Genomic DNA, 25,645 nt, shown 5'->3' on the forward strand with positions numbered 1-25,645 from the left:
GGTGCCACAGTTCTCTCCTGGGGTTTCTTGTTTGAAACATTATCTTGGCTGCTGGTGGTGAAAACTAAGAAAAGCAGTAATGCTACTTTAATGAGTTAGTGGTGATAATGTTTTTGTGTTTGTCTTTTTTTAATATGTGAAAACATGAATGTAACACATAGTGCTTATACCAGAAGTTCAACTTCAGTAGTGCATATAATTTTTTTTTTTTAATTGGGGTTTTTTATTCCTGTCTTGCTATGGCTTTAACTGGGTCCAAGAGGATTGTTGGTTTTTTCCCTTTACAGGCAAGAATTACCAACAGTTTAAATGTTTGTCACTTTAACATATTTTTTCTGCCTGTCACAAGTTAGGTTTCAAATCTAGATAGTGCAGTCTGTCAAAAGGAAGTATTGGTGCTTACAATTTCATGTATAGGGAAGAAAAGAACTGTGACCCATTATTACTGGCTTGGTGTATTGCAAGACAGTCTTTCCTTTTCTAGTTAAAAGTTGTCATGCAGTCTGAGGCTTCTCTGGCAGTAGTTGCTCTCTGTTTTAAAAACACAGCTTCCTGAATGATTTACTGAATTCTAGCACATCAGTGGAGCTAGTAGGAAGAAGAAATTATTATATTACAGACTACATTAAAGCATTTTGTAGAGTTAGTAGCAGGGTACTCAAGTTGCAGGGAAGTGGTTTTGAGGTTATGCTATCAGAAGAGGGAAATGAGAAGTAAATGTGACTCATAAAAACCAAGTAAAGCTTCAAATATCTGGAATTTTATAAAGGTGCTGGTCTGTCTTTGCCTCTACAATTTAATTCCAGATTGGATTTAAAGTGCATTTATTTACTGCATTAGCATCTCTTCAAAGAGCACCTATGGAAATAAAATTTTGCATTGCATAACTCATCATTCACTTTTTTTTTTACAGGGGACATTCCAAGTGGCTGTAAGCTAATCAGGAATCGTTCTGACTGTAAGGATATAGATTGGACAACATACACTTGTGTGCTAGGCTTCCAAGTGTTTGGTAAGCACTCTTTAACTTGCTTCTAAGCTACTAACACTGTGCTTTTGTGGTTTTGTTTGCTTCCATTTCTCATTGAAAGTACACTGCTAATGATTATTAAGGGATGGTGCTGAGATCACACCCCAAAGTGACTGACCACAGTATTTGTCTGTGCTAAAGTGCACCAAATGTCCTGTAGACAATGAACAATTGATTTCTATTTAGTTCTTGAAGTAGGGGCTTTGACTCTCCCACTATAATTTCAGGCCACCAATTATGGAGGCATTGAATCAACAGGCTTATATTTTAAAGTGCTCATATGGCACATGTGCATTCTCCTTTGTTTACCTTGTTTTGGGACAGGAACAAGAGTGTTACAAGTGTAGGTTATAGTTCATAAATGAAAATTATGACAGCACTTTGATACCTGTAGCCAAAGGTGAGTAATAATACTCTGTTTGTAAAGAACAAAAATTCTTTAAAGCATTTCTACCTACTAGTTTATTTTTAAAATATACAAAAACAATTTTAAAAATCTGACAGATCTACGTTTAATAGTACCGTTTTAGACTGTGGCAAAACAGTCCAAGTTGCTTTTTCTGTAGGCAGCTCTGTTGGCCATAAATGAGGAGCCCCTCTGTGAGGGGTATAAAAGTAAGGTTCAGTGTCCCAGTGAAGTTCTGGGACCAGGGTTGGGAACATCTCTCTTCCACCACTGAGACCGGACACCTCCTTCTGTTCTGGTTGAAATAACAAAAGCAAATAAATCAGCAAATTCTTTAGAGGTGAGGATTAGATCTACATATCTTCTCTTCACAGCTACTAGGAAGTCAACTTTGAATACCAGTTTACATGCAGGATAGAAGAAAATCAGTGAAGTGTGAGTCCTTTCTGTAGCTTCTGACACATCTCGTGTGTATTTAAGGGCTGTCATGTGCTTAACAAGCAGGTAGCCTCAAAGGATTGAGGTTGGTGTGAGGGCTAACACTGACAGACTTGTGTGGCATATTGGTTGGGTGGGGGGCATTTGGTGTTTAATAACCAGGCATGATTTCCTTTTTGGATACCAAAGATCTGAGACAGAATAGGAAAAATAAAGGGGTCAGAGAAGGAAGCTGACTAATTGATAGACTGCATAAATATTTTTGATTTCTTTTGAGCTTGGTATCTAATAGAAATAAAAAGGAGCATGCTCTTTCTGGAGCTAAATATTGTTGCTTATTGCTAGTTGGATGAAAATATTGGCTTCCATTTGGCTGAGAACTGTGAACCAGACTGTGTATTTGCAGGTGTTTTTTATTCAGTCTGTCTCAGTGAAGTAGAAGCTTCTCCTGATGCTCTGATCATGTAAGCCTGGGCTAACAGGGAATTGGACCACAGCAGTCATTTCCTCGCTCACTTTGCTACTGTGACTGCAATGATAGTGCAGCACAAAAACCTTTTTTAAAACAGTATCAGAAGATTCAGGAGAGGCCAGAAAGTTAAAAGCAAAACTCTGATGCTAATATTTCACTAGGAACAAGGAGAACACTTTGTAAGGACTACATTTTCCATGTGGAATAGGCTTGGAGCTGAAACATTTTACATTTTTTGCGGAGTACTTAAATCTACCAGAAACATGGAGGTAGCAGACTGTGTTACTACTGAACTTTTACCACTACATTTGGTGGTAGAGCAGACAGAATTAGGGCAGCAGCTCTCTGAATCCCAGGGCTTTCCCAGAAGTGTCCTTTACTCCTGACCTAAGGAGGTGGGATGTGGGAGTGCAGAGAGAGTTTGATTTCACATCTAGACCACTGGCTTTGTCTTTTTGACAGCTGTTAGATAGAAGCTGTTATTAGTGACCGGGGCCAAGCTGGGCAGGAGCAGCTCCCATAACCACTGTTTTGAGAAACCATTTTACTTAGTGCTTTTGGAAGTGGATAAGTCTCCTGATCCTGTCTGCCTTTTCTTTTGGATTAATACAAACTTCAACCTCTCTGAATTAAGTTTATTTAGTTTCAACTACTCTCAAAATCTTCATTGTGCCAGAGAACCTGGGCGTGATATAGATAAAGCAGATAATGTGATGGTGTTCAAGAGCACAACAGAATATATTTAAACTTCCTAGCCAAGACTCATCATGCTCTAATTTTATACTGTCTGCTAGTCTGACACCCTTTGCAGAATCTTAAAGTTATGGTTTGACCTCAAACAAAGGCAAGTATTTTCCCATTAAATCAGACAGTGCAGCTAAGCCAACGTATCAGATATTTGCTAATCTGGCTTTGACCCAAGGGTCAGCTGGCTCAGGGATCCAAGCAAGCCAGGGGCTGCTCACTGATGCTTAGGAGAGAGGGTTAAGTTTGTGGGATTTGGGCTTTGGGAGTATGTGTTTTACAGTTCAGCTCTGTAGGTAGTGTGCCATAGGGTCAGGCATCACAGTGCTGTCAGCAGGAGGAGGAGGATGGAAATGTGTGGTGTGGGTGAGAACAGCATCACTCCCTTTGGCAGTGCTGTTACTGTTGGCTCAGCAGTGTCATCACTGCACCCCGAACTCTTGAAGTCACTCTGGGCTTTGCTGCACATTTCCCACAGTTTTGCCTGAACAGATTCTTTTGAGAGGCTTACTGCTGTCAAGCAGAATTTGTTAAAATTGACGTGAAGTGCTGCTGTTGTGCCTTATATAAAGTCCTGTTACTTTGGGGGCTTTGTTATTTTTACAGTTATTAAGAATTTTTGCAGTTATCTTAAGAATTCAAGACTCAACCATATTAATGTCTTGGATTTTTTCATGCTTGCTTAATGCATTAAAAGCAAATCCTGCTGTCTTATGATGAAGCAGCCTTACCTATGGAGCAGCTAAAAGACTTGGCAAACATAAAAGATGTTTAATAAAAGCTTCAATCTTGACTATTAGTTCCTTTTAATCTTAAATGAAAAAGAAGAGGAAATTAAAAAGAAGAGGAAATTGCATAGTTCTTTGTCAAACCCTGCCTAAGGTGGTAGCTGAAATTTCAGGCATTTATTACTCCCACATGATAACAGTATTTCATATATAGAATGAATGAGGAAAGGTAAAATTCATTCATGTTGAACTACTTGAAAATTCTTAAATGGTATAGATTTTTTCACTTTTATTTCATTAATGTGAGAAAACTAAAATGTTTCTGAATACTTTCCTTAGCACTTCATGTCATTATTTACTAAATTACCTACAATGTAGCTTATTGGCATTGTAACAAGTTTAACAAGCTTCCTTTGTTATTCTTCAGAGAAAATAAAGTTCTTACTCCACCCACTGAAGAATGGGAAAAACAGCTTTCAAGTTAAACACTCTTTGCCATTTTGCTTAAAAACAAGAAGATAAGGCAAATCTGAGTTGGCTTTTTGTGCTGTATAAAACAGTAGACAGCACATCATTTTTTAAATTGAAATCCGCAACTGTAAGGGAGGAAGAAGATATTTTCATATCTGATAATCAATAGCCCTCTTGGTCAGTTGGATACAGAGTTTTTCAGAGTGGGAATGAAATTTGAGGGGGAAAATTCCAACTAACTCCTAGACCTAATCAGAAACCCAAATCTGATTTTAAAAACATGGTACCTTTGGCATATTTTATAATTCCTTGCTTACCTTTTGTTCAGCTTTTCATGCTGATGTGAATTGTCTGTTTTATTATGGGAATCTGTAATGTCTTTATGTTTTGTTAAAATAATTTTGTTTAGAGTCTCCCCCATCCCAAATTTGATCAGTGTTTTTCATCTAGGAAATGTTGTTATTCTTTTGTCTAGACATATCTGTGTCATTCTTTTGACTTAAATCCATATTGAATTGTACTTAAGCACTTGACAGCAGTTACATCTATGAAACTTGCACAGGCTGGGTTTATGTGCAGAGTTTCATCAATCAGTTGTCTTCTTTGAATTACACAAACACTAAGATTTAGAGTACAAGAAGTCAAACAAATGAAGCCAGAGAAGAAACTAGTAGGACCACAGTGTACACTACCTGGGTTTGCCTTGTGCTTCAGTATCACTGTTGCTTTTAAAATGTCTGTGCATGAATGACAGTATTAAGTGTTACCAGTTTAGCAGCAAACTTAATTTAAAGATAAGGTTTAAACAAGACTGAGGTTTTGAACAGGAAACAAATGTTAAGCCCAAGATGTTATCCTGGCTGAAACTGAGGGTTTGGAACAACAGGTTGGGGGGAGAAGCATTAGACTAGCAAAATATTAATGACATTTAATGTAATGCACATTCCATTTTCCAGCTGAATTTCTGTCTTACCTTTAGTTCATCTTGCCTTTTCTCGCAGCTTTATAGATTTTATTTTTGTTCATGAATTGTTCTGTTGATTTGTTTCCAAAACCACCATTGCTGAATATCTGCTGTGCTCTTTCCTAGGAGTTTGGCCTGAAGGATCCGATGGGACAGACATAAATGCCCTTGTCAGATCCCATAACCGAAAAGTGATAGCAGTGGCTGATGATTTTTGTAAGGTCCATCTCTTTCAGTATCCCTGTTCCAAGCCAAAGGTAAGTCTAGCCCAGTCTAGTCCATGTGCTTGTTTACATTGCCTGAAGCTTTCCTTCCTTCCAGCATAGTAGTTTTGGAGCCTGGCAGGCAAATACTTCTTTTATATCCAAGAACCCCCATTAATTTTGCATATAAAATAGAAAGTTTAAGACAGTATAAATAGGAAACAATATACCTAAAGGAAAAGTGTCAATAGTTGTCCTTAAATTCTGGAGACAAGGCTTGATGCTTTGTGTTTGCTGGCCTTAGAGTGAGGTCCATTACTTTTTCTATAAAGATCTAAATCTGTTCCAAGTTGCAAAGAAGAGAGGAAGTATTGTGGGAAATCTAATATAAATATAATTCCTTACTCTTTTGTGAACTAAGATCTCTCTTGGAGGGCTAAGCAAAAATATTAGTGGTTTTAAATTTCCATATCATGTGCTCTTCCAGCCAACATGTGATTTCTCTTTCTGCTTGTTTTCAATAGGCCCCAAGTCACAAATACAGCGCTCACAGTAGTCATGTGACAAACGTCAGCTTCACCCATAGCGATGGTCACTTGATTTCAACTGGAGGGAAAGACATGAGTATTATTCAGTGGAAACTGGTGGAGAAGGTAACTCTGCCACCAAATGACATTGTCCTGGATATCGGTGCCACCAAAGTGCCCATCCCTGCCAGTGAGAACGCCGTGCAGCCTCCTGCACACCTGCCCCAGCCTTTTAACGAAATGAACCAAAATGAAAGCGTAACTGGCAGCTCTCCAGCTTCCTTGGAGAGCAACTTGGAGCAGTGTGCAGAGCAGAGCGAGGAGCAGAGCGAGGAGCAGAGCGAGGGCAGCAGCCTGGACCCCGCCGAGCCCAGCTACGAGGAGCCCTCCAACGAGCTGAGCGAGGAGCACAGCGAGTCCACGGTCACAGAGGAGCAGCAGGATAACTCACCGCTGTCCTAGTGCTCCCGCCTCAGGTGGTTCTTGTTTCCCCGTGGTGTGCGTGCTTTCATTGCAAGGGTGAGGGTTCAAATAGGGAAGGGTAGCTGAGATTCATGACCACTCCGGATTTTGAGTTTCAGTGAGATTTTTAGTCTGAGCTTCAGTTCAATGTGTGGAACCATCCCAAGGGCCTGGCTTGATGGTCTGTAGCAAGATCTGGTCGCAGTTAGTAGTGGACATTACTATAGATCCATTTCAGTTCTGAAATTGCTGTCAGGAAGTGGCATGAAATACATACTGGAAAAAAGGTTAGCTCTGAGAATTAGCTGAAGTAGACCACCTTAACTACATGGAAGTGCTTTCTAGAAGAACTGAGCTGATGGGAAGCGCTGAGCTGTTCCAGCTGGGAAAGCACTGTGCTGCTTTTTCCAGGTGCGAAGACAAACAGAATGAAAAAACCAACCAAAAAGCTCTTTGTAGGGCTGTTTTCCTCTGTTTTTCCTTGAGAAAAATAGAGGAAAAATCATGTAACAATGCCACATGTATGGCAATGCCTTCTTGATCTAACACATATGCAATTTTCTAACACTACTAATTCCTCATGGAGTCTGGATGTGTTCAAAGTTGGTCTGCCCTGGGTGCTGCTAGTACTAAGGCAAATCCTGTCGAGAAGCAGTGTTGACTGTTCCATTTTCACAGACTCTTAACTGGCAGACTAACCAAATACTGGCATGTTTCACTTTTCATGACCGGAAAGTTGACTTAAACTATAGGACATAATTGTCTCTTCAAAGAATTGCTTGCCTAGAGAGTTGGAAACTTGAGAGAATCTTTTACAGTGACTTTGATGTGAACAGCAAAAGAAGCATGACAAGAATACAGAAGTCAGATGGGCTCCAGAGTTAAACTTTAAGCCTTCAATCAGAACTTGCTCCATCCCTAGTATGAAAAATATGAATACAGTTAACTTAAATTATTAAATTGGTGCTTAGAATTAGTAAGTTGATACATTTTTCTTCTGAATTTTTAGAGCTAATTCTTAAAAATCATTAAACTGCGATCTCTACTTTCTGTTTTTTCCCCCGGCTCCTTTAGCAGTTGTGATATAAGCATACAGTAATTTAGATGATGATGATGATGTGATTTTTTTTGTTTTCCCTAGACTTGCTGATCTATTGTTTTTGTGATTTTATTTGCACCCCACCCCTCCCCAGGTTGCTGTAAGCCATGCAGCTCTCATGTGGCTATACCTGGCCAGTTACGGGATATCTTGGCATTTGTTATGCATTTGGAAAGTACTTTTTTTTACAAAGTTTGTCAGATAGCTACATTTTTTTCTTAAGTGCATACATTTCCTACTTTAAAAAAAAGATATAGATTTACTGGCAGATATCCATTTCCTATGTACTTGTTTATATTTTGATTACATAGAATTTTCTTTTTTTTAACTTGCTGCATTGTGCTGGTATTTTAGTTCTTAGTTAGAATATCATGTTTAGAAACTTTGGATGAGTTCATAAGTCTTAATTGTGCAAACGTTTACGTGATTGTGCCATTCCAAAGTGCATCAAAACTGTCATTCCCTTTCTAGTATCTTCTCAGGAGAAATGCTACAGATCAGGTATTTAGTCATCATTTGGAAAGATAAAAACAAATGGACTCCCAAAGGACATTTAGAACATTTATATATAAAATATATAAATATATATATACACACATATATATATATAGAAAAAAAAATATCCTCTTGTTTACAACAGTTCCAGAGAACCTCAAAGTAGTTCCCTTCAGATGGAGGGAGATATGGATTCCAAGCAACCCATCTGTTTAAACTGTGCTCTGTACATAGAGTTTCACTGGAGAGCTCTAGTATGCCTGACTTGCAAATCTGCCAAATAGCAGCAGTGGAAGGTAAAGTTCATCAGCTCATCAAAGTTCTTGGTTACAAATGAGAAATATGCTGTAGGTTTAGAAAATAATCTTAGTAAAGAAGAAGGGATAGTAGAGCTAACGAGGCACAGAGAGCTCTCTGTCATTTTTATGAACTTCACATAAGCAACACATTTCTCTTTGGAACATCTGTCACCTGGGGTTGCCATGTAAGTGAGAGTTAGAGTTGTGATATTCTTGTGTAGTTCAGAAGACTCTACTAATATGCAAAAAGCCTTACAGCTTTCAATTGCTGGCAACTACTGTTTAACAAATAATTAAATCTGTGATAATGGATGGAAATGGGATTATGTAACTGTAGATGTTTTAGAAAAATAATTGTGAATGAATTATGATTAAGAGTGTTTCATGTGAAGATGTTTGAGCCATTTCTATCTATCATGCATTCCTGTCTTGAGGCAGAAAACTTTGAAGATTAAAAAAATAAAATAATCAAAATAAAATATTGCAGTGTCTTTCTCCATATCTGTTCTGGTTCCGTCTGTACATAAAGTGGATGCTGTCATCACAGTCGCAGTGTCTGGGTCTATGATTTTGAAAGAACTTTCTTAATGTGTGCTTTTTTGATAACCTCCCAGGCTAAGTTAACTCAGCATCATGTATACTATTGTCAGATCTGAATATTACTCTTGTTTATGTCTCATGAGTTCTATGACATTTCCCTTTTTCATGAACAGCTGGCATTATCCTTCTGTAGGTAATTGATGAGTGGCAGAGTGTTACAAACAGATTTTTGTCCTGCTGCAAAGTGCAGTCTTCCTTCCAGGGTTCTGCCCAGAAGCTTTCTTCTGGAAGTCAGGAGAGAAGTACAAACTTATTTTTGGCTATGATGTATTAAATACCCCAATGTTTCCCTATTCCTCATAATTTCTCTCCAGCTGCAGGTGCAGAAGGTCACAATATGCTGAACATATTCCTTGTGTGAGATTGCATCTTTTCAAAGGCCTTGAATCATTCCATGTCTTGCATCTGGTTTCTGCCCTTCACAAAAGGGGAGGGTGAGGTACAGAAGGAAGAAACCTGCAAGATAAACAAATACCTCATGTTTATCCTCACTTAAAGGAAAAGCAAACAAACACCACCATTGCCACCCTGAGTGGGACTGGAAACCTTGACTCTTCTTTTCCACCAAATTGTCAGGAGAATGTTCTGCCATGAGCAACAAGCAGATGTCCCAAGGTCATGCTGTGCTGTTCCCAGCACACCTGCAGCTGTGGAGTTTGTGCTTTTCTATGCTCTGCTCCCTTCCTCTCCAGCTCAAGGCTTTTGCTGCCTCTTCTCCTGGGCTTCTCAGTAAGGCAGGAGTCTTTCTGAAGAGCAGGGAAGCTGGTCTTCGAGTCCTCCTTAGTGATGCAGGTGGGACAGGGCTTCCAAGTGGCCACTCTGCTCACCTGGGACAGCAGCAGCTGCTGTCAGTTCAGAGCTGCAGTGATGGTGTTTGTGCTGTGGGGATGAAGTTCAGGGTGGAAGCACCCCTGAAGGCATAAAACTATAACTGCAGGATGGAAAACTTAAAGTCTGTATTAAAATGTTCGTATGGCTTTGTAGTAAAACACTGGAAAGTTAAGGAGTGCCATGCTTGTGGATTCTTGCAGTCTGCATCCGTATGGGTGAATCAGATAAAGTGATACTGGGTTTTGTGAATATAATCACATATCCATATGGGGTTTTATTTTCCCCATGGAAGCTTCAGGATAGGTGAGGAACAGGCTGGATAGTGGTGAATGATGATTTTCTTTGGTTTGATCTGGCTGGAATTCTCATACATATATATATATTATTTGTTATATAAATAACAAGTACTCATTTTTGCATATGATGCATCTCAAGGTCTAGCTGCTTACTTTTTTAGTCATTCCTAGAAAGCAATGGTTCTGATTTTGTCTATGAAAACGAACAAAAATTTTATTTGGATTGTTATATTGATTAGTCTGCACTGAACAATATGCTGTGTTTTCTCCTTTGTGCTTCACTGCATAAGATGTGAATGTTTCCTTCAGTGCAGTATTTCAGTTGAATCAGGATGAAGTAAGTAGAATGTCCTTGTGAAATTTAGGCATGGCCAAACCAACCAACCAACCAACCAAAAAATTCTCATTTCCACAGCCTCATGCTAATAAAATGTGGGCTCCTGGCAGTGGAAGGGTTACTATTACATGAGGTGGATTTTACTTGAGTGATATTTGTGCTGCATATTTGCTTTCCTCCTGAACAAGTCCAAGCCCATTGCCTAATCTTTATTTCTGACAGATGTTTTGCGTACTAATACTTTAATCAACTGAGAATGAAAAACTGCTTACAGTGGGATTATACCCTTTAGAACCCTGGCCAGTGTACACATTTTAATGTATTTAACATGCATGGGGTGGCTTTGTGTGCAGATACACGTATGCAAGCATCAAATGGATAATGGATGTGGGTGCTCTAGGCCTTTTTTTTTTTTTTCCTGGCTTGAAAGGGAGGGAGATGTGGGTGACTCCACAGTTAATTAAGAAGGTTTAGGAGCACAGAAGCCTTCCCAACAGAATGGTAAGGCAAGAGGATTGGGAGAGGAGGGGCAGTGGTGGAACTGGTTTTACCAGAGCTGTTTCCTACGCTGGTTCCCCACCACACACCCCAAATTTCCCTCTTCTAGTTTCTGTCTGTGTGCTAATGTCTATAAAACTTTTCATTTCTGTTGGATGTACTGGCTGGTTAAAAGGTGGGTTTGAGAAAGGAAGTTTATGGAGATTTTTGCTATATTTTACTTTTAACAAATTATTCTAAAAAACAGCTTTCTTCCAAAAAGTTCTTCTAGGGAACCAAAATCTACCAACAGCCTACATCTTTAAGGGATATGTAAGTCCTCGTGATTTTTACAGCCCAGTATCCTTTTCAGTAGGGGACCTCTGGACACTTCCCAGCTCTCACCAACCAAGTGATCTCCAGCAGATCTGTCCCTTGTCAGCAGCCTCTGCTGTGTAGCTCTGTGTGGGTCACATTATTTTTGCTCTCAGGTAACCACCACACTTGTTGGTTCCTTGTGAAAAACCCAACTTTCTCTAAGTTCCTGAAGGCTGTCTGAATTATGGTCAGTTACCTTGTCCCAGCTTTATCTTTTGAGAAGTGCCTTTAGGTTCCTATCTCTAGAACATGCTTTTGTCTGGTGAGCCCAGTGCTCCAGAGAGCTCTTGGTCTGCTCTGTTCCCTCCTCTGTGGATGTTCCAGCAGTGCCATGTTTCTGTTGGGCATTGCTTGTGTTGCCAGTTGACCTTGCTCTGAATCCTCTGTCACACAACACAGGCTCCTCACCCCGCCTACATCACTGCCCTCCCAGGATGCAAGAACGAGGAGACATTTGCTTTTAGGGCTACTTTTGAGTTCTCTCAGCTTCCTTTAAATGCACTTTTGTCAATCCATTTAGCATTTGTGTCTATGTGTCCCCTTTTTATCCCCCTCCACAGCTCTGTCAGAGATCAGTCCTTGCACTGGCAATAATTTTTTTCCTTTTTAAGTCTGTTCGCATCCTGCTGTGCACCTATAGCTGCATACAGGAAAATCACAGAAGAGGAAGGTCATAAACTGGGTGCATCAGACAATGGATACAGCTTCAAATGCTATCTAGGATGTAAATATAAAAATCTCTGGAATTTTGTACTCTGACAATGAGTGTCTCTGGTGTTGAGGGGACACTGGCAATGGAACTGGGAACTTATAAAACTATATATTTCCTAAGTAAAAGGAACTTGGAGCAAACCTTGGTGTTGTTGCTACATCAGTGAGGCCTCGGGGCTAACCTCATAGCTCAGGAAAACAAGCCAAAAACCCCCAGAAACAGACAAAATTATAACCAAAGCTTTTGGCTTTAGCAAAGCAGGCAAAAAGTTTTCCATGTGACAGCAAAAGCAGAGGGAGCAAACAGAACTGTGGTGTGTGTGCACAGAGCAGCCCACTGCCTGAATGCCAAAGCTGCTCTTGCTACATTTCCTCTGCTCCAGAGTGGGGATGAGCAGCACCCCTCCATGGGTGGGCACTCTCTTTTCTCTGCTGCTACCCTGGGCAGAATTTCTGTGGAAAACCTTGTTTTGAGCATTGTGTTGATTGGAATTTTTACTTGAAAAGCCAGACAACACAGAATTGAGAGCAGAGGGAGAGGCAACATCTTGTCCAGACACAGGTGTCCTCCAGTGCTAATGCTAAACAGAGATTTTTCGTGACTGTTTAATGTGAAATGGCTGTTGTATAGACAGGGCTTCTGAAAGGATCCCATTTACCCCAAGTTTGGCAAAGGGAAAATGAAATGTCAATTGAGCGTGCAAAGCCTGGTTTCTTATGTCAAAAGTTGTAATGCATTTTTAGATTGATTCACAAATCAGGAGATCTGCAGTTCCGTGGGTTTTCTGCCAGCTGGGAAGGAAACAGATGTGGAGCATTTTAAACTTTCAAAAAAGCATACCTATGAGGGATTTTTCAAGACAGATGTCCATTCCACCCTTTGCCAGAACCATATGGATATGCTTACATTATATTTTGTGGGGGTGTTCATAGAAATTCTGCTTATGTTGGAGTATTTTGTATTAGACTCAATAATTCTCTAGGGAAAAAGACAAAACCAAAAACAAACTGCTTGAATAGCTATCTTCCAAATTGCTCTCTCAGTGGCCTTCCTAGGGGTGTACCTCTGAAACATTTTTCTCTGAGTAGACCTCTTGCTCTGATAGATTTTCTTTCAATTATACATAACATTTCAGAATGTTTTTTCTCTCTTAAGAACAGGACAACCTTAAGGTTATTTCCAGCAATTAAATCAGAGTTGTTCTCCCTAACAGCAAGGAGGGAAACAACTTCAGCATGCCTAGGACTCGTGTCTTCAGGAGCTTTGGACTAAGGCTAGAGGTGTCCAGGTGATGCTTCCCTGTGCCGATGCTGCACTTGGAGGCTCCAGGGGATGGCTCTGTCCATGGGCTGCTGTGTATCCTTATGGGGGCTCCATGGGCTGCTCTGTATCCTTATGGAGGCTCCAAGGCTGTGTCCATGGGCTCCTCTGTACCCCTTTGGGAGTGGCAGGAGGTGTCTGTGCAGACTCTTCCACCCGCCACTCCATGGAATGCTGACAAGGTCATGTGTTTTGGTGAGCCTTGCCATCATCATTGCCAACCCAGGTGGTGTTCCTGCAGCAGTTTCACTTCCTTGGATGACTTTCTCCTGGAGTATTTGCAGTTTAGCCACAGCATGCAGGATATTGAAATCCTTAAATTTCTCAGAAGGGGAAAGGAGAGGATTTGGTATGCAGCCTTCTCATTTACTGCTTTGATTTTTTTTTCCTTCATTCTTCCACGGATTTAAATCTGTTTGACTGGAAATGAGTGAAGGAACACTTTGACACAAAGACTGACGCAGGTTTGACTGGAAAGTTTATTCTTAAGTTCCCCCCATCACTTTGGAGCCTGACCAACATCAGAGATTTTAATGTCACAGATAGCGTGATAGAAATTCTGGCTTAGCTGTGCTGTAAGGAAAGATCAAGGGGAACTATGGCCTGTATCCCATTTTTGGGTCCTGAATTATTGCCAATTATAATATCTCCCGCTGCAAGCACTGTCTCCCCAGAATCACCCTGTGGGAACTGATCATAACTCTGCAGCAATGAACAGAAAGAGGGTTTGTGCACAGGGGGAAGGGCTGCAGATGGGGAGAGCTGCCATAAATGGCTTAGCTGACAGTCCAGCTTTGTGCTGAATTGAAAACTTGTCTCGCTGGAAATCATGGGAATCGGCTTATGAGTCTCAGGCTGGATTCATCTGCATGGGGCTGCGTATGCAAAGAGCTTGGCCTGGGGGTGCTGTGCTCTGTGCATGTGGTCCTGCTGCACATCTGATGTGCCACGTTGCTGTAAAATGTGTAAAATTGAATGGAATGTCTGTGGAACAGAGGGAATGAGTATCATGTGTGCAAAGTAATAAGCAAGTTTTTGATCAGCCCAACATGTGACCCTTTTGTCACCCTTATCCTGATTTGTTTGTTTTGCCTTCTTCCTCCACATTTTCAAAGGCCCTTCAGGAGGTTTGTTCCCAGTAGTTCTCAAGGAGTTTCTGCTCAGAGTGATTTTCAGGGCAGAGCCCCATTTTAACAGCAGTAGAGCACACCATTGTTCTGTCCTGTGATCCAGAATCAGACAGCTACAGGTGATGGAGCAGGAGAGGAAACATTGCAAGAGTGGGGCTCCAGAGTTACTGGATGTGGTTGTGAGAAAAAGCCCATCAAAATAGGTGCCAGCTAAAAGCCCAGTGCAGTACAGGCACACCCTTTCTGCTGCAGGTATTTAGGTGTGATGATTGGACTTGTTCCCCTTAAGTACTTCCTTTGGATGAGCAATGCCAGTGCTTGCTTCTCTTTGATTCACATACACCAACCACTGCCCCTGTATATAAATATATATATATAAGTTAATATAATTACAGTTCCTGCCCGCTCACCTGTAGTGCTGCACAGAAACTTGCAGCTTTTTGTTGACATTCACTTGGAAAAAGAACTTCCCCTTCTTATCATGAATATGGAAATTTCACACCAGGCAAATTCTAATCTAGCATGAAAAAATAGTCACAGGCACAAACCTAAGTTTGAAGTGGAAAGGTGACTCCAAGAGTTGATTATGGGAAGGAAATAGGATGATACAAAGGAAGAGGGGAATGCACTACTGGTTTTCTGTATCATAACAGACCAGTGGTTTCCAAACACTGGCATAGTGAGTGGGGTTGGTTCAACAGTGAATATGTTCTGGGAAATAATTTTATGTTTCTTGAATAATTTGAAAACTGAAAGGAGGGAGGAAGCTGTAAAAGGAGAGGGATTTGCCTGGATGGGCCATCCTATCTTGGCAAAGGAGTGTGCTCAGCACTACAGTACATTGCAGGCTAGAGGGTGGGTTTGTGATTCTCATTCTCTAAACTACAAGAATATGACCTGTCAAAAGGTTTTCTTCTAGAAAAGAAGAGGCAATAGGAAGAATGCAGGGCAATGTTTTGTCAAAACCTGTTACAAGGCAGATTTTCCTAAAGGATTTTCCTTATATCTATCCTTATATCTATTATATTAAAAAAAAAAACTTGTGGGGTCAGTCTGTGGATACAAGCCCTCTGTTCCTCAGAAATTGTACCCTCACCCTTCCCTGCACCCTGTGGGAGGCTTGGATTTCATTATTTTCCTTTTCTATCCAAGGTTTCAAATATCTTCCCTCCTTCGTGTATCCTGTGGCTCTGCAATAGCACTTTCCTTAACATACAGAAATTAAGAGTGGTTAATTCGACCACTGCCCTTAAAGGAAAAACATATTCAAGCTTTTCAACTTGTTCATCCAGTGTTCCCCTGAACATCCCATCTGTGATACAGGCTATGCCTTCACCCATGAGATCCTGGACATTCTGTGTGTGGCCAGTCCTGGTTTTCCAGCTGTGTTCCAGTATCCCTCACTCATCTCTGACCACCAGCTTGGTACAACTGGAGCTGGGCTGATGACTGCCTGTGCTGCTGTCTTACCAGAAGGTGAAAATCTCCCTGGGTGGAAAGATGCTTACACCTCCCAAGTTAGACCTGGGAAGCACCTGCACCCACTGATGACAGGAGGAAATGCAATAAGGCAATTTTCTGCCTCATGTTGGAGCTAATGGATAGCTTGGAAAACATTACAGCTTTGCAGAAATTTATACAAGACATTCCAGAAAATTTTTAAATCAGATTTTCCCCATTCTTGGTGAAATACTTGGATTAATTTACATTGCCTTTGTTACACTTGTGTTTACCTAAGTTGGCTCTGTAGGCTTCTACTAACACTGAAACCAAGCAGTGCTGCACAGCTACATTTTAACTTGGGAAACATTTTCCAAAAATATATAGGTTTTTTTTGTATTTTTTATTTCTCATTCACTTGCAGAACATCTGGTATTTTATCTTGCTGCAGGTAGAAACTGATTATATAATCTCTCTGCCAAAACTTTGACTCCATGGTGAACAGTATTAGTTATCAGGATCTCTCTGTCTTTTGGGCAGTGGCCAAAAAGGTGTTTCTTTCTCTTTTTCACCAGAGTAAACAGTGACTGTGTGAAAATAGGATTTTGCCTTTCAAGACCATATTTAGAGAGGGAGTTTTGGCAGTGCTGTTTGTGGTGGTGGCTTGGGTTTTCATTATTGGATTTTTTTCCTAAATTAGCAAGCTGTATTTTGGTGTAGCTGGTCTCTCAGGTTTAAGCTGCTCATTTTCTGGGAAGGAATGCCATGGGTATCCTGCTAGCACTGGCAGTGTCTCGTTGCCACATTGACTTCTGAGCAAGCACTTCTCTCCAGCTCAATCTCTGCATTGCAACAAGCTTTGGCAAGAAACAGCAAAGAACGAGAGAAATTTCAAAAAATACTTTCAGCAATGTATTAAATCCCAGAACTATGGAATCATTTAGGTTGGAGAAGACCCCTAAGATTATTGACTCCAACCGTTAACCCAACACTGCAAGTCCACCACTAAACCATATCTCTGAGTGCCTCATCTAGATGTCCTTTAAATACCTGTAGGGGTGGTGACTCCACCACCTCTCTGGGCAGTCTGTTCCAATGCCTGACAGTTCTTTCAGTGAAGGAATCTTTCCTCATACCCAATCTAAAGCTTCCCTGGCACAACTCAAGGCCTTCTCCTCCTGTCCTGTCACTGGTTGCCTGGGAGAAGTCCAAACCTCACCTCACTACAACCTCCTTTAGGGCAATAGAGTGGTAACAGAGAGTGATAAGGTCCTCACTGAACTTTTTTTTCTCCAGACCAAACAGCTCCAGTTGCAGTTCCTTGCAGGCAATGCAAACCCATTGCACTGGTGAGATGCCGGTGTGGGATCCCGAGGCTGTGCTTCTCACTGCCAAAGTTGTTCTGTGTGTGCACTGTGAGCCCTGCCACAGTGAGCAGCTGCTCCCAACCACCACCAGGGAGCCTGAGCTCTGCCTTGGAACATAAATTCAGCTGCTCAGACTGATCCTCCACCATGTGGGACGAAATGTTGGTGTCGCTTTGGGATTTTCCTTTATGCAATATGCTTCTGCTCAACAAATTGCCTCCATTCAGCTTTTCCACTGAAGGAGGAAGGCTACAGCTTATAAATTCAGTGAGATGTGCCTGTGTCTGTGTGTGGCTGTGGCTGTCCAACCAGGCAGGTGCTGCTGGCTGTGCAGGGGTGTCCCAGGAGGGAGGACAATGCTGGTGCCAGGCTGCAGGGCACAGGAGAGGTGTGCCTGGGCTCTCTTGGCTGACATCCCATTTCCTATCAAATGCAAAATCCAGACACAGACCTTCCACTGGCCTCATTGCCAGGACAAGCTGTAGATACCTGCTGAACATAGATTGTTTTCTTCTAAACCTATAAAATGTTTAGCTAAGGCTAAAGGAGGGAGCTTGTATCCATTCCTTTGCTGAACTCTTCTGATGGGCAGAAAAGCCATTTTAACAGACAGCTCTCACTCTGCTTCTCCTTAGCTGGGAAAGACAGCCTTGTTAGTGAATTAACTGGTTTATTTTCTGTAGGGACTGTGGTGAGGTAGTAATGACTGAGTACTAATAAGCTTCTTGTCAGAGAGAACAGCCCTGAAAAATTGTAATTTTATGGAATAAAGGTTTATGAAGGGGTCTGTCTGCATGGACATGTGAAATCAGACCTGCCATCCTAAAACTGCTGGTAGGTGAGTGAGGAGTCCTGCAGAGAGCAGAGCCAGGATCATCCTAGCCCTGTTTGGCAGCTGCCATCTGGGCTGGCAGGGCTTTGCCTTGCCCTGCCCTCGGAGGTGATGCTCCTGTGACAATGGATTTTAGTGGGAGCCACATGGCTCACCCTGAGCTCTGCCACACTGCAGTCAGTGTTGAAACATTTAGACACCAGGGATATGACTCAGATGCCTGTGCTAGATAAGCAAAAATAAAATAAGAAGCAAAAGGAAACCCTGCGGAAGGAGGGGAGAGCCTGCATGCAAGTTAAATTGGACAAAAATCAGGCATTTTAAAGTCTTGCTGAGAAAAACAAGCCTAAGCCTTCAGCTAAAATGCTTTACAGCCATTCCCTCAGCCATTTGGACAGCCATTCCCTCCCCTCCAGCTGATATAACAAATGGAACCAGTTTCCACCCCCACCCCTCTTTTATCTGTTTCCTTTCAGTAAAGTCTGAAGAAAGTATTTCCGCTCCCTCACCCTCCTTCAACCAGGAGGCTGCCTGATATCCCCTTGGTCCATGGGAAGTGGGATGAAAACTGAAACAGGATGGTTTGTTCCAGTACAGATGTGCACAGCTCCTTCACCCCCAAGGCTGCCAGAAGGTGACAGCTCTGTGTGTGCCTGCAGCTGCCTCAGAAAAAGGTCAGAAATACATATATGTGGTGGGAGAGGGGTTTAAGCACACATTTATGAAAATATGAGAGCTTAAGAAGAATTGGGTCACATCTGACTGCTACCATCTGGCCCACTTCACTCCAAGATTACCCAGGAATGTATTTCACATGTGCCTTTGGAACAAGATTGGGAGCTGCCAAAAAGAAAATATTTTACAGCTGAGTGTTGCATTTTGCTCGGAGCAGCTCAAATGCAATATCCCAAGGAGGAGGATTCCATCGGCAGGCAGGGAATTTGGGCCCAGTCCCTTTGTTTTGTCTGGGCAGTTTTGTAATATGGGACTCCTAAAACCAATCCTTTGCTGGATTGGTTTTAAAAGGTCCTTGGTTAGAACAGAAGCTGCCTAATGGAGAGTGGTTTCTTAAACCAGAGCCCTGGGCAGGCAGCTGAGCCTGTGTTGAACCGGAGTCACAGCCCAGACAAGGAGTGTGTCCTTGTGAAATGTCACCTCACGAGAGCCCATGGGCAGTGCTGTGCTGGGGGGAGGCAGCTTGCATGCAGGCTGGAGATGGCAGAGTGCTGCTCCCCATGGGGAGCTTCCCTCAGTGGGAAAAAGGGCTTCACCCTTGTGTGTTTCCCTGTGTGTAGCATGGGGGCATCTCACTCCTGTGCAACAGGTGTGTGTCTCACTAAGATATTTTCTGAAAAAACCCTTTGCTAGGATTTTTCTCTTGAGAAGCTGAGAAGCTTCAGAGGAAAAGAAAAACAATAATTATCAGGTGCTTTGGAATGCAACAGGTGCATTTTTGATTGGTTTATGTTGGTTGTTTTTAGTTAATGGCTAATCACAGCTGGCTCGGATTCTCTGAGAGCCACAAACTTTTGTTATCATTCTTTTCTATTCTTTGCTAGCTTTTTGATGAAATTTTTTCTTCTATTTTTTAGTATAGTTTTAATATATAATTTTATTTTAATATAATATATATCATAAAATAATAAATCAGCCTTCTGAAACACAGAGTCAAGATTCTCATCTCTTCCCTCATCCTAAGACCCCTGCGAACACCACCACATTTGGTGACCCCAAGTGAAGAAAACTTCCACAGGTGTGCTGCCTTGCCAGACTATATATATAGGTAAATGTTATCTGATGTGTTTTGAAACATATAAAAATAGGTTTTGTGGTGATCTTTGCACACCTGGGAAGAGGCACACGTTTCTCTGTGGCGCACCAGCACGTAGGACAGGATCTCACATGGTGAAAGAGATCGTGGCACCTGTTGGACTTGGGCTGATGTGGGTTCATTCCCAGAAAAACAGGGAATGTGGGAACAGCAGCACTTCACTTTGCCTCTGTCTGGGCACCCTGTAAGAGGAAAGGGAGCTTTTTGAGCATTACTCTAACGAGGATGGAGTTAATCCTCTCTCTGCCTCAAGCAAGGTTCACAGGACCAGAGAGCTGAACCAGCTGTGGAGGTTTCATTTCTTGCAGCGTGCTGGAGAGTATGGACTGCTGAGGTTAGTGACAGATACAGGTTGGGATAATCCTGAAAAGCTGGGGGAGTGCATCCTTGCCTTTTACATATATATATATATGTATATAAATTAGAATCAGCCACAGTTCATTTTTTGTCTTAATTATTGTTTTAGGTTTTGAGTGAGGGGACTTGTGGTGTTTGTGAGGGTCCCCAGGGCGAGGTGAGAGATGAGGAATGTTCTCAGAAGGCTGATTTATTATTATATGATATTAAAAGAATGCTATACTAAACCTATACTAAAGAAAGAAAAAGGATATGGACAGAAGGCTTAACAAGAATGATAATGAAAAAACTCGTGACTGACTCCTCAGAGTCTGACACAGCTGATGGTGATTGGTCATTAAGTAAAAACAATTCACAGGAAACCAATCAAACATGCACCTGTTGGTAAACAATCTCCAGACCACATTCCAAAGCAGCAAACACCGGAGAAGCAATCAGATAATTATTGTTTTCATTCTTTTCTGAGGCTTCTCAGCTTCCCAGGACAAGAAATCCTGGTGAAGGGATTTTTCAGAAACCATGACAGTGACAAGGACTTCTGATTTTTAAGATGTGAAGGGTAGGGAACTTCCATCTATCCATGGGGTAGGAGCTCAGTCACACAGACTGCAGTATGAAAGGGTGTGCAAGTGCACAACAGTTTTGCTGGCTGGAGCCTCCTGTCCTGAGCTTTGTGTGGTGGGAAAGGGTGCAGTGGGACCAGCTTCAGGCATCAAAAGTGTGATTATGAGCAAGTCTTGCCAAGGCCACTGGCCTCAAGGCATCCCCACACCCTGCCAATGTTCTGCTGGGCTTGCACCAAGTTCTTCCACAGGTTAAAAATGGGAATTGCCTCAGCACAGAGGCACTTCTCATCTTTTGAGGCTTTTGGGTCAGAGCAGATGGCTTCTGGTTGTCACACAAGGAAAGTAGTTTTGTTTGCTCCTACAGTAGTTGCACAGCAGACAAAGGGTTCAAATTGCCACACTGTTGTGTTTCATTCCTCTCAAACTCAACTGCTTTTAACAAAAAAACCAACCAAAAACTCAAAAAAACCCTCATCAAATTGTGTTCTCCAAGGGTGTATTTTTCATATTTAGAAATAGTTACTCAGTAGCCATGAAGTCTTGTTTGTCCTGTAAAACAGAAAGATTTGATAACTTTTATGCCATGGTCCACACTTGTAAATTATGATGGGCTCCAAAGGCCAACAGCGACAGTGGAGTTTTGTGCCTTTGCTGGAGTCAGAAAGCACTGATCAGTATGAGATAAGAGCTGGAATGGTAATTCAGAATAATTCATTGTATTATTTCTTGCTCCATTCTGCCCATTTCTATTAGCCTAAATATAGGCTGTGGTTTTGCTAATAAATGTCAGTTAATCTCAACTTTTTCTCAAACACACCCAAGGAAGAAGACAGAACTGAGCAGCAAATAGACTTTACCTCAGACTGTGTTTTCCTGGGAATATCTGTGCTCCACCCCGAGTCTGTCTGAGCCAGTTGTTCATTACCACATGTAGCACTCACCAGAGAAGGGACTGAAATTTCTGCGCTCTGGCTATCGTTTTCTGGGAAATCTCATTTTACAAAACACCTGTTGTTGGGTGTGTTAGGAAATTTAAAAAAAAAAGCCCACGTAATTTTTGCTTTGTTGGTCTCTGAGAAGAAAATCTACAGCATGGGAACATCATCCTAGCCAGGGAAATGCTTTCTCTAGCTTAACAGTAGGAAATGCTTAATCTCTGTTGGAGCTATCAGGGAATTTCTTCCTGCTCCCACACTCTGCCAGCCTAATACATCCCTTTGGAACACCAGTAAATGCATTTAAGGAGTGAAAACCTTTGTCTCTCTCATGTCTGCTCATGTCCTTTACCATTTTGAGAGCCCACAGGCAGAGTTTTCACCTCATGTCTCTTCAGGGAGTTGTGGGATGTAGAAATATTTTGGTTGGTGTTTGCTGTGGTCAGTAAATGCCTTTCATCTGTAATACAGAAAATATTCCTGGCTTGTGTGATGTGCTCACTTCAGCCAGGGGGTTTAGGTTGTCTCTTGGTGGGACAAAAAGTCAATCAACGGAGGGCACATGTGACTGAGAAAATGCACTCACTGCAGAGTTTTGCTAGTGGCAGAGCCTTGTCAGCTCTGCAAAGAACATAATTAGTACAGACTCTTTTATCATTATAATAGAGGGTTTCTTACACTGCCAGTACAACTGAAGAATTAATTTCTAGTCAATATTTTCTTATAGATAAGAGCATGGCTTTTGAAATCAAACCTGCTTAGCACTAGGTGGCACTCTGCTATAATCTAAATTAGTTTGCTTTAGTTCTGGAGTTTGGTAAACATTTTAGCAATCACAACAACAACAAGAGATTTAATTCATCAGCAAGTTGCCAGGATAGGCACCCATGTTGTGAAAGGAGGAGAAATTTAACTAGATTGTAAAGCCTCTCTAATGTCCACTGGATGAGGGCAGGGTGGAAATGAGATCCATGCCCTTCTCCTAACAGTGCTAGTCACTGCCCTTGCTATTGAGAAACCAGTGTGGTGTTTGGTGGGGTTAATAATATGGTGTCCTCTGAGGAAATGGTATGGAGGTGCATAATTCACAGCCTTGTCAGTAGAAAATGAAGTGGGGGTTGTGGAACACCTCCTAAAAGAGCAGTTGTTCTGCCCCACTTGTTCTTGGTACGTTTTGTATCATGGAGGCCAGGAGAGTGAAAGCTGCACTCTTCATAGTTTTCATTGGTTTGCACTGGTAACGTTTTTAAAATTTATTTCAATGGACTGAATTCATAGGGTGTGTGAAGATTTAATAGACAGGTGGTTTCTGGGTCAAATATTGCCTGAGTGGGTGTAGGACCAACTCTTTATCCAAGGGGACAATAGGGTTCTGGAGCTGGGTCATGATGGGGGCATGTTTGCAGAGTGAATCCCTAGGGGAGGAAATGGAATTGAGGTGTGTAGGGCTGGAACCCAGTTTCTAGCAGTAAAGAACAACCCAGAAACCTTGGAGTTGCACTGCAGTTCATCCAAGCTGTATTCTGGATGAATATGTATATTTGTATGTGTGAGTATTGAATTTGTATATGGCATGAATTTGTATACATATGAATATTTATATGATGTTTTCTCCTCATCCACAAGAAATTGATAGTCCTCGAAAAACTCAAGTTGTCAATGCTGTTGAAAAAAATACATGACTTGGCAAATGGCTGTCAGCCACTGATATGTGAGTGCTGTTTCTGGGCTCTCTGAGGAAGAGTGACCCATGGCTTGGGACACAAACCCAGCCCTGGGATTGCTGCTCTGGCAATGGAAGTCTGACAATCCAGACTTCCTATGGGACCATGAATGCAAAGGATGGAATCAGTCAAAGGCTCATCTGCTACAGCCTCCTTCACCCTCCAGCTGGCAGAGACTCTGCAGCTGGTGCAGGATGAGAATTCAGCCTCTCTGCTGCTGACCAGAGAAGAGAGAGAGCTGTTGGTAAAGCTGAGGTGTGGGGGGGATTCTGTGTGCTCAGCAGAGCTTGAAGCATGTCTGAGGCTGCTGCAGGCACCTGTCCCCTCGGGAGCCAGGGGCTGAGGGTGTGCCAGCAGGGAGGCAGCTGAAGGCATTTTCTGGGAAAGCTGACCTGAACTCACTGTTATCCTAGAAAATGAGGCTGGCAGGGGAGGAGAAGGGCACAGGTTTTTCTGATCTAATGTAGGTATTAGACAGCTTTACCTGGTATCCTGGGGACCCTGAGCTGTCCTTCTTCCTTGGCATGTGGGCGTGCATATGGGGATTAGCTGTTTTCCAAGAGAGAGATCCAGGGCAGCTGCAGGGCTTCCACCTCCTGCAGGAGCTCAGGATAGCAGGAAAAGGGAGAGAGCCTGGCCCAGCTCTGTGATTTGGGCATTTATTTGGGAGAGAGGAGTGGGCTCCAGGTGCCTCCAAATGCCAGGCTTTGTCAAAGCACCAGATGTGTTTCATGTGAAATGTGTGTGCCTCTCTGTGTGTGTCTGTGTATTACTGGCAAACACTGACTTTTTAATGCTACTCTGTGACCTTTGTGGTTTGGGTTCTGTCCCTAATATTAAAGGCTCCCTCCCCAAATACCTTTTCTTGTTCTCTGTGTAGACCAGTTCTAATCACCCCAAGTGACTGGTGCCATTTTCCTTGGCTATCTGGGCATATCATCTGTTTAACAGTTTTCTTCCAACAGCCAGTTTCCTGGATTGTTTTCTTTTTCCTTGAATTTTAGCCCAGCCCTTGTTTTGTCCTGTAAGGCAGCTCTGATATTTTGGAATGCCTTTATTATTTGTTCCCCTTCAAATGTTTGCAAATAATTAACTTATGTTTTTGTTCCACAGCACATCTTTGATTGCTTTAATGGCAAAAAGGGATAAATTTTTCAGTTGTCTTATTTTCTAATGGATAAGAAAGATCAAGACTTCTGTGTTTCTATCTGGAGGCATGTGTGCAAAGAAAGATAAAGCCAAATGAGAGCAAATGGCTATCCATACACACTTGTGTACAGGCTGAGGGTTTTTCTCTAGTCTTCTTGGGAGCTATTGCTTCCCTCTCTGTAAAGATTACATGACAAAATTTTCCATATAAATTGCAATCCTTCTGAGGTGCTTAATGATGAAATGTGCCCTATTGAACTGTTTTTGTGGAGGACTACAACTGCAATTGGTGGTTTCAAATCAGTCCAACATGTGGTGGAGCACTGGTAAAACACACTAGGCAGCCTGTCTTCCAGTGTATATTTCTGCTGGCAGAGACCCTAGATCTCCTTGGCCAAGCATTCAGTGCTGGGATAAAATCTAGATTCCCAGCAAATTCTCAATTAAGTGCAAGATGTTTCTTGAGCACGGAGCCAGAGATCAAACTGAAATAAGGCTCACTCTGAGAAATATTTTGAAAACTGTTTGAATAACCTAGTGTATACAAATATTTTAGGTCAACTATCATATTCTCTCAAGACTTGTAGGCGTTTCTGTATGGGTGCCAGCAGCACTGCATCTCTAAAGAATGGAACCAATGCTGAATTCTTACTTCCACTACTGTGTCAGTGAATCCACCCACGGCTTGATAATGTCAGTGCAATGCGATGGAAAGTTTTAATTATTGTTTGGCCCTTGTGTTGTTTTAAGGATATTTTTGCACCAGCTTTGTGAGGAAAAGGAGAGGAGGGTAGCAACCAGGGATAGGAAAGTAATCCATCCAGCTCTTTGAAGGAAAACTCACCTTGTCTCAGTTTGCAAAGTCGTGCTGGTACGCAGCTTTGCACTTTTTCACCTTTAAAACTTTGGCCTTAAATGAGAGGAGAAACAAGCCTAGACAATTTCTTCTCCTTTGCTTCTGAATCTGAACAGTGCACACCCACTCAGTGCCTTCCTAGAGCCACAGACAGGTTTGGATAGTCTGT

The 25,645-nt window shown here is 41.9% G+C and overlaps 1 protein-coding gene across 2 annotated transcripts in view; it reads left to right on the top strand.

The window, feature by feature from the left end:
* EML4 (EMAP like 4) overlaps positions 1-8,817 on the top strand; it is a 146,965-nt gene extending 138,148 nt beyond the window's left edge. For both annotated transcript variants that reach the window (XM_066546491.1, XM_066546490.1), the window contains 3 exons: positions 914-1,012; positions 5,380-5,510; positions 5,981-8,817. In XM_066546491.1, coding sequence (XP_066402588.1) covers positions 914-1,012; positions 5,380-5,510; positions 5,981-6,445 — 695 coding nt within the window. In that variant the 3' untranslated portion in view covers positions 6,446-8,817. The remainder of the gene's footprint in view (positions 1-913; positions 1,013-5,379; positions 5,511-5,980) is intronic.
* Positions 8,818-25,645: the final 16,828 nt, after the last annotated feature.

The sequence above is a fragment of the Molothrus aeneus genome, chromosome 3 (genome assembly GCF_037042795.1).
Source record: "Molothrus aeneus isolate 106 chromosome 3, BPBGC_Maene_1.0, whole genome shotgun sequence".
Lineage (NCBI taxonomy): Eukaryota > Metazoa > Chordata > Aves > Passeriformes > Icteridae > Molothrus > Molothrus aeneus.